A 9,410-nucleotide genomic window follows, 5' to 3' on the forward strand; every position below is an offset into this window, starting at 1 on the left:
TAAGGTGTAAGGTGTAAGCTGTGTGTTACGCACATGCCGCGGCGGGAAGTGAGTCGGCCTGCATGGCCTGATATGGCAAGAAGACTTCATTAACAAGTCCGCCGTTGAAAATAGCCGCGTCGCTTTTCCTTACATCGGCTCTTGGGGTTTCCACACAGGTTGCTCATGCGCAGCTGTGACTTTTCATATTGTTTTGTTTCGATGCGGGCCAAACGGGAAAAACACAGATAAAGCATTTATGCGTTTCCCGGTTGGCCCGCATAGCGAGGACGTCCTGGCATTTGAGGCCCAAAACTCACCAGGTGCCATCATGCCTGGTAGCGGCGGCGGCACGGCGTTGGGGTGCGCATCTCGGTGGTCCAACTCCGCTTTGTGTTGCGTTTGCATGCACGCGCACACCCTGCGTGGGAGTGCAGACACACAAAACGCACAGACAGACGGACAGACAAACAGATCGCTTTCGACGGCATGTCGGAAGCAGTTGCCCTTCACCCGCATCTCAAACATGGCGACGACCTGGCACATCCACGATGCCGAAGGGAAGGGCCGGCGGGTGCCCTCCGCCGCAACACCAACCAACCCGCCCCACACCTCCTCTCCAGCTCACTCCCTTCCCTGCCTCTTGGTCAGCACTACTCCTGGTACACTCTTGCCCTGGTTCAGCAGCTTCACTCGTTCGTGGTCCGTCTGTACCCCGCTGGGACCCCCCCTCCTTGTCGACTACGTGTCGGGTTACAACATTCAACTAACCAACAACTACTTCCCGATAAGGTTTCGGGATTGCTGTCCACGTGTTCCTTAAGCTGTGCTCCTTTAAAAGCTGCGTGATTCTCTGCCTCAGTTGGTGTTGGTGTCTGATGCTAGCACGGCTTGTTTGTTGCTACAAGTATATTATGTGCACCACAAATACACCCCCCTAACACACACACACACACACACACAGAGACACTTCCCCGCTCCAGGGGGGCCCCTGTTAGAGCGCACTCACGTGCACCACGTGAAGTCCGCCAGCAGATCAACGATCTGGGCCGCGTCCCGCAGCTCGCTGAAGAAGCAGGCCAGGATGTGGCACACACAGCTAAGGTACTGCAGGAAGATCATCGTGCCTGGGGGAGAAACAGGAAGCCAGAAAAAAAAAGCCCGAGGGTTATCGAGGGATGGGAAGGAAGATGACGAGGACGATGTGCCAGGGGGGAAGGACGAACCACGAACGAAAATGAAGCTGCTGCCAGGGCAAGAGTGTACCAGACGTAGAACTGACCAAAAGGCGTTCTTGTGTGTGGTGGGGAGGAAGAGGATGATGACGACGTTGAGGAGGAGGAGGAGAGGACTGTGAGATACATAGATGACAGGATATGGGACAGTTACGCGAGGGAGCTAGGAACTGAGGGAGGTGATGATGACGTATTGGATTAGATCAGCGAGATGGACGGACCACGGATATGAACGACTGGATCAGGACGACCTGGGATCCAAGTGTTGCATGTTATTGCAACCCCTGGTCACCGTCCTCACTTTCATCACCACCTCTTCCCAGGCCCCCACAGCGGCCCCCACCCACCGATGATGCAGTGGTCGCACTTGGTGGTCTCCACCTGCATAGGCGGGCCACAGTAGTACCGGGGCAGAGTACCGGGGCAGTGCAGTGCAGGTGCAAACCAGGTTGGGCGGTCAGTCACCAGCCAGGGGCCACCGGCCTTCGAGTCACCGGGCACCCAACAAAACCAGCGACGGTCCCCAGCTTCCCGAGAGCGAGCTGTGGCGGGCCTGGCTGTTGGTGATGGAGCTTCTAACAATTTCCCCCCGTCCCCCTCCGCTTTACCGCTATATGCAGAGTTAGTTAGCATGTCTGCGCTCCAACTAAATTGCCATATGTGTGTGTGCGCGCACGTGTGTGTGTGTGTGTCTGTCTGTCTCTCTAAAGTTTGTCACTCGTTGCGTGAGAGTACATCTGGCAGGGCAAGAGGCAAGTGAAGGAATTATAAGTCGAGCAGACGTAGATATAAAGGGCATGCGTTTGCTGCGGCGCAGCCCAGTTGGGCAGGGGGATCTTCGCATGTAGGTAGCTGCATGTTATGGGTTAACAAACACGCGCAAGCAGGGGGTGCATGGCAGGGCAGCTTCCTCACGCAGCAAGGCAGGAAAGCCACGTGTGCCACCATGTTTGGAGGCACACGGTTCAGTAGACGGATCGACGCAGATGGCTGCCATGTGGGTCACAAGGTTGTTTACCTGGAGCTCATCCTGGATCATCCAGCGGGTGGTGGCAACGCTCTGGCCAAAGCAGCACCATGCCTGAAGGGATGGGAGAGAAAGAAGAAAAAGGGTTTGGGCTCACGGGGATGAGGCGGGTACCTAAGAAAAAGGGAAACGGTGCGCGGGGAAGAGAAGGGAGAAGGTTGTTGTGTGACGAGGTCGAGGTCGTCACGGCCTGCAGAGAGCGGGCTGAGGAACTGCGCACGAACAGTTGAAACAACATCGTTAACATCTCTCCGCAACAACCTCACCTCCAGGCACAGGCAGAAGGCCGGGCATTGGCTCTCGTTGAGGCGGCCCGAGCAAGGACAGTTACCGTTGCAGCATATGTACCTGAAGGGGAAATCAGGAGCATAGGTCAAAGAAAGCGGCGAAAGCTGGGGCTATATTTCAAGCAGCCATGGAACATAAATATACACCAGCATCGGGGCGTTTGACACATAATCGGGGCTGTGGCCTTGAGAAAGGCCAAGATGTGACAATCAAACCAGTCAAACGACGCGCTTGGCCACCTACCTTGATAGGTCACCATACAAGGCCTGCTTGCGAAGATCGTAGGAAGCACAGATAGGGCTGCAAAAAGGATGACAACAAAATCATTGGGAGGGAGTACCGGGAGAAGGCCGAAATCGACGGCCATGCACCACGCACCACCACAGCGCAAAGCAGCAATCTGCGTAAAGGCACAACGCAAAGGGATGAGCACACGGAATTCCACACGCGAGACTGCTTTCGCTTGAGAGTCGAAAGCTGTTCTTCGTTACAAAATTGCACACTTCATGCAACTTACATCCTGGACGCTTGTAGCATGTCTTGAAGAGTTCTACTTGCCAATGTCGTTCGTATGCGAACCGCGACTGAAGCTTGGCAATTTTGGGGTTTGAAGTGGGGTCCATGGTAATTAGATACCGATACAGGACTGGCGACAAACTAATAGAAGCTGGGTTAGCCTGTGAAAAGACCCAACATGCAATGAGGAATGGCTGCAGGCAGCTGCTACGATTCGTACGGTGCGCGTCGCAAACGTTACAGTCCCCGGTGTTGTGCGGAAAGTGTTGCTAGGAGCATTGCACTCGACGCGTTCGGGGTCCACTGTCATAGTCTTATTCTCTGGAGGTCAGAATCTGCGAGCCATACCGTTCGCCATCCAACGAATTCTGTACGGCAGCGGGTTGTACAGCTTCCTAAGGAAGCGTCCGGTTAGTTTAAGAAAATTATGGATTCATATTTATGTACACTTTCAAAGGATGAACTTCTCTCAAGCTGTCAACGTGGCATTGTCAACGCGACGGTGTGGACGTTATTAGCTCGTTGGTGGCCAAGAAACCCTGCGCGTACATGGCCGTCCATCTTGTGGGACCCTTGCCAAATCAAGCGTACCTATGATTTTCACAGTGATGCAGCGCGGCTTAGGACGCGTGACTACCTTTACACGGAAACGGACCGGTCGTCCCCGCTCCTGCAAGGCTGGTTAACATGCATAAAGTAATCGAGAGCAGCAGACTCATAAGCCCAGCGCCTGTAACCGAAGCGCGTCTAGAGCACGTCCCGTGGGCTGCGGAAACGAATTGCGGACCGCTCCTGGGCCATCATGCACCAGCTGCAGACCAAGTGCCTGGATCAAACACCGGCGCCTCATACGCACCAACAATCTCCCACGAGCTACAAGCTGCTGTCCCCACCAGCCAGTCGCCTGGAGCCGTTAACCAGGTGCCCAACCTCTCCTCCATTCCAATTTCAAGCAGCCCCAGCTCACACCCGACACCCCAGCCTCCACCTCCCAGCAATGCACCCCTGACCTCCAACTGCACTGTTCACAGCGACTGCGTTAGGAGCACTGCCACAGCTCCGCCGGCATCACCAAGCGGACACGGACATGTCCTCCAGGACACGGGACAGCGACAGCAGCAGCAGCAGGAAAGGGAGCAGCAGCAGCAGCAGCAGCAGCAGCAGGGCCCGCAGCAGGCTGTCAGCTCCGTCTGCCCTTCCACAACTCCACCAGCTGACTCCCAAACTCCTTCCACATGTACGGCACGCTACATCGGACCCCATTACGATCCGGACTATGAGATCCCTACAGGCGCGTGCTGGGTGGAGCTGGGGGGGGGCTGTGTGCACTGCACTGCGGTCAGGACTGAGCGGGGACTAGGTTCTGGTTCTTAGGGTTTTGACGCCGCAGTCCGGGGTAGCAGACCCATTAGCGGGGGGGCCCCAAACCCCAGGCGTGTCCCCTCAACCCCCCACAATGCAGTGCTGTGCGGTGCTTTTGATAATGCGCTGCTTTGTAGTCCGGGTTTTCACGCCGCTGCTCCTGACCTCACACAGCTGCACCTCTCTTCCCCCCGGGGCCAGTTTTTTTCTGATATCCTTGCATATATGATCTCCGCCTCCCGCGACTGCTGCCATCCTGAGGGGGGCGGGAGGTTGGTTGTCGTCCTTTTCCCGCAACCCCAGATAGCCCCCATGGTCTGTCTCCTCCCCCGCCTTCTCTTCGCGACCTACCTAGATCCGATCGATGACTCCACCGCTGAGGACTTCAGCACTTAAGGACTTAGGACTTCGGACGCCCTTCGGCTGTTTACTTCTTTTTTCTAAGTTTCTCGCATATGAGGTTCTTCTCACCCGCCCCCACATACATATGATTTCCCAGCCAGAAACCCCAGGCCGCACTCGGCCCTTTCTTGCACCGCTCCGGAACACGCGCCCGTCCATACACAGGTGCATTGACGGAGACCCAGATCCTGATGTCCCTCGCCGGGGCTACCCGCATAAGGCAGGACCGGTACGGCTTCGTGATTGCCACTCCGGGGGACGACTCCGACGGCGCCGTCGCCGGCAACAACAAGAATAGAGGCGGCGGTGGTGGTGGCAACGGCAAGGGCAACGGCCGTCGGCGCCGCCGCAAAAGCGGCGGCGCAGCCGACCAGCCGTCACACCTTCCCGAGCGGCAGCAGCAGGAGCAGCGGCAGCAGCGGCGGCAGGTATCCGGGAGGGAGCGCAAGTGGGGAAAGATGTTGGGGCGCGGCGGGGCGGCTCTGGATGGCTACCGGCGGCGACGCCCTGAGAGGCTGAAGCGTCGAGTACGGAAGGGCATTCCGGAGTCGTGGCGTGGCCTGGCGTGGCTGGAACTCTCTGGTAGGTCATGTAAGGGAACGATAAGAAGGCTCTAGGGTCTTGGGGCCCGGGATGGGGGCCCTGGTCTTGCTTTTCGCACGTCTTTTGACTCCACTGGCTCCGCTCTTTTGCTGCGATGCTGTGCTTGTTCTCAACCTTCCTTTGATCCCCTTGCCCGTTCCTTCGTCACCCGCTGCCCGTATTCGGGGTACTTCCACGGCTGTTTTACAATCACCGCCAGGTGGCCGCCAGCTGCGGGATTCGAACCCGGGACTCTTTGCCACGCTGCTCGCCCTGGACGGCGAGGCTGCACCCGCACGCCACGACGCGCGGCAACAACAGCAGCCGCCTTCACATTCCATCATAACCACGCTTACTATTGGAACAAAACCCAATTCCACACACACGACAACGGTGCCCACAGCCACGGCCGCAGCCACTTCAACAGCCCCAGCATTCACAACCGGATGTAACGACGGCGGCGGCGGTAATGGCGATGAAGGCAGCAGCGGCGGCGGTAATGGCGGTGGAGGTAGCGGCGGCGGCGGCGGCCCGAATGCGCGTCACGGCACCTACTGTGCGCCCAGTACCGCGGTGGTGATGTGCATCATGCGGGACCTGAACCGCACCTTCCCCAACCACGTCGCGTTCATGCGGCGGCAAGGTGTGCTCCAGAAGGCGCTCTTCTCCGTGTTGTGGGCGAGCGCCGCCTACCGCCCTTCGGTGGGTGGAGGCATTCGAGTTCGGGCCAAGGGGGCCCGGGGGCTCTCTCCTCGAGAACTACCCGAGACACGAATGCAAACCCTCATTGGCACGCGCGCTGACATACATACATGCGTTCGCGAGTCAGATTATTTGGAATACACGCACACGAATGCGCGCATGCACGGGACAGATTTCTTGTCTCCAAACCTGCAACCCGGAAAAAGACTGACCCAGGGTATTTCCCATGCACCGCCCCCCCCCGGTTGCCCCAACCGGTGTCGACTACAGGTGGGTTATGTGCAGGGCATGGGTTTCCTGGCTGCCGTACTGCTGTTGTACATGCCGGACGAGGATGCGTTCTGGACGCTGCAGGCTTTGATGCAGGTACGTGCCTTGGGGTTACAGGGGGGTTTCGGGGCGGGGTCGGGATAGGGTTTCGGAGCAAGTTGTGAAAAACCCAAAATCCCAAGTGTTGATGCACCAAGTGGTGGTGGTGGCATTAGTTAGGTTAGGGTTTGGCGAGGCCAGCGAGCAGCGACACAGCAGCGGTGTGTGGTTGCGACGAAGAGTGTGTTTTTGTGTGTGTACGACTGCCACTTGCATGCACTTGTCTTTGGGCTTGTTTGCATTGCCGAGCGGTGGAGAGGATGGAGGGGATTGGAATGGGTGTTTTGCGCGTGTTTGATTTTTTTATGGGAGCGCATGTCCGGGGGGCACACGAGTCGTGTGCCGTGTTTTGTGTCCCGTGTAGTTCTTACCGTTATCATCTTCTGTGTGTATGTATGTATGTATGTATGTATGTATGTATGTATGTACGTATGTATGTATGTATGTATGTATGTATGTATGTATGTATGTAAGCATGTATTTGTGTATATAAATGATTGGAATCGGGCTCAGAGAAGGAAGGGCTGCGACTCAGATTATTAACAACTGTCACAACTGTCACAACCACCTGCTTCCCCGCCCACCCACCCCAGGGGTCTCCTTCTTGGCCTGAGCGCTGGGGAATGGAACAGCTCTACTCAGCGGGCATGCCGGGGTTGAGATGCTCCCTGTTTCAGGTACATACTCGTATGGGGGTAGTGGGTGTGGGTGAGGCGGATGGGTGGTGGGCGCGTGTTGGGATGGCAATGTTGGTTGGGTGCCCCTTCTTCTTCTCCTTCTTCCACTTCTGCAGTTGCGTCGGTCGCGGTTGCGTCGGTTGCGATTCCCGTTGGTCGGTTGCGGTTGCGTCGGTTGCGATTCCCGTTGGTCGGTTGCGGTTGCGTCGGTTGCGGTTCCGGTTGCGATTCCGGTTGCGGTTGCGTCGGTTGCGATTCCGGTTGCGTGTGAGGAGGGTGTGTGTTAGGGCCATATGGATATCGTCGGCACACTTGCTTATCTGAAATCTTGACTGCACAAGTTTCGCCCTCCTTTCCCCCGCCATCCCCGTCGGGTCGGGTCGGTCGCGCGTTTTAGTTTTTTGGGGGGTTGGGAGGAGCACTTGCATACCGACAGCCTTTCAGCATCAGCAAATCAGCCTTTTCTCCAGGCCACCAGCTTTAGGCCACCTTTACGACAGCACTATTTTACTTCGTTCCCGCCGCCTTCACTACTACTTTTCTACACCTACTTCTTTACGGATTGGCTATACTATTCCGCTTTTTTAGTTCTGGCGGCTTAGGTAGGTAGGATTTCCGACATCAACGTCACTTCGTCATCCCGAGGTCACAGTCGCCACGGACGCCTTTCGGTCAGTTTTTACGTTTGCTAGTCTCTTGCCCTGGCAGCAGCTTCAATCGTATGTGGTTCGTCTTTCCCCGCCATCCCCCCCCGCATCCCTCCTCTCCCTCTTCCTCTTCCCCCCTCCCCTTCACTCATTCATGGTTCGTCTTTCCCCCCTTCCCCCCCTTGGGGGGTTGGGAGGAGCACTTGCATGTCACCAACAGCTTTTTATTACCAGCTTATCAGCCAGTTTTGGTCCAGCCTCTTCAATGCCGCCGCCAGGCCGGCGGCAAACTTCATTCCAGCTCACGTCACCCCTTTCTCTTCTCACGTCAGTTTCTATTGCTCTTTCGCCGCCGTTACACCTACCTTTGCTATTTTATGGCTTGGTTCTACTGCTCCTCTTCCGCTCTTATTTTAGTCTTGGCGGCTAGGCAAGTAGGTAGTTTTTCCGCTGTCGTCATCACTACATCATCCCGAGGACGGCTTCTTCACAACCGCCGACTGGTTAGTTCTGCTTTCTCTTTACATGCCCTTTACATGCCCTTTACATGCCCTTTACATGCCCCCCCTGGATCCTCCAGTTCTCCCGGCTTCTACGAGATGTGGCCCCCCGCCTGGCCGCCCGTATGGAACGTGAGGGGGTGGAACCTGAGCTGTACGGCACCCATTGGTTCAACACCGCATTCGCCTACACACTGCCCTTCCCGCATCTGCTCCGAGTGTGGGATGTGTTCGTGGCGGAGGGTCCTAAGACGGTGAGGGGTGAGGGTGGGTCAGGTAGTTGGGTTAGTTGTTGGGTAGGACGAGCACGGAAAGGACGCGTGTAGGGGCCTTCACCGTGTATTGCGTACGGCGTCTCGTCCAGTCACGAGCGAGGTGTCTCTTTTTTTGTGTTGTTATCCCGGGCGACACCTCCTCCCTGTCTTAGCCCTCCTTCCACCTTGCAATGCACCGAGACACACACACACACACACACACGACACACACACACACACGACACACACACCCACACACCCACACCCACACGCCCACACCCACACACATCATGACTTCCCAAACCCCCCACCCCCTGAACCCCCCTCGCAACTGCCTCCCTTTTCGATCCCTCGTCTCGCACTGACCCCAAACCTCCCCTCCGCACCCTCCCCTCCCTCCGCACCCTCCAACCCACCTAAAACAGCTTTTTCGTGTGGGTTTGGCGGTGCTGCAGTACGCGGAGGCGCGGCTGTTGGGTTTGCGATTCGAGGGGCTGGTGGCTGCGCTGTCTGCGGCCAGGCTGGCTGAGCTGCTGCCCGCCGAGCCGGGGGATCTCATTCAGAGGGCACTGCGAATACCCGTGTCTAGGAGGCTGCGGGAACTTGCCGCGGAGTGGCAGAAGCAGCAGCAGCAACAACAACAACAACAGCAGCAGCGATAGGATTGGCAGTAGCAGCAGCAGTTGCAGCAGTTGCAGCGATGGAAGGAGAAGTAGGTGTTTTGGTAGCATCAGCAATAAAAGGAACATAATGTAGGCAGCAAAGTGTAAGCAACAAAACAAAAGTAACAGCGGTAGTGGCAGCTTTCTATATGCTGCATGGGTGGTTGGAGGAGTAAAAGCGAAGAAGGGAAGGGAAGGAGGAAGGTCG

At 56.8% G+C, this 9,410-nt stretch overlaps 2 protein-coding genes across 2 annotated transcripts; one reads left to right on the top strand and one right to left on the bottom strand.

The window, feature by feature from the left end:
- Positions 1-984: 984 nt before the first annotated feature.
- VOLCADRAFT_65100 (uncharacterized protein) lies at positions 985-2,834 on the bottom strand (the record flags this gene model as incomplete). The annotated part of the gene is made up of 5 exons (XM_002954602.1): positions 985-1,106; positions 1,562-1,595; positions 2,233-2,295; positions 2,508-2,589; positions 2,773-2,834. Coding segments are annotated over 5 exons (363 nt in total), but the record flags the coding sequence as incomplete, so codon positions are not given.
- A 2,412-nt stretch (positions 2,835-5,246) lies between these two features.
- On the top strand, positions 5,247-9,163 carry VOLCADRAFT_43638 (uncharacterized protein; the record flags this gene model as incomplete). The annotated part of the gene is made up of 6 exons (XM_002954538.1): positions 5,247-5,400; positions 5,903-6,093; positions 6,364-6,459; positions 7,056-7,139; positions 8,367-8,540; positions 8,966-9,163. Coding segments are annotated over 6 exons (897 nt in total), but the record flags the coding sequence as incomplete, so codon positions are not given.
- Between the last annotated feature and the right edge of the window lie 247 nt (positions 9,164-9,410).

The sequence above is a fragment of the Volvox carteri genome (genome assembly GCF_000143455.1).
Source record: "Volvox carteri f. nagariensis unplaced genomic scaffold VOLCAscaffold_44, whole genome shotgun sequence".
Classification (NCBI taxonomy): domain Eukaryota; kingdom Viridiplantae; phylum Chlorophyta; class Chlorophyceae; order Chlamydomonadales; family Volvocaceae; genus Volvox; species Volvox carteri.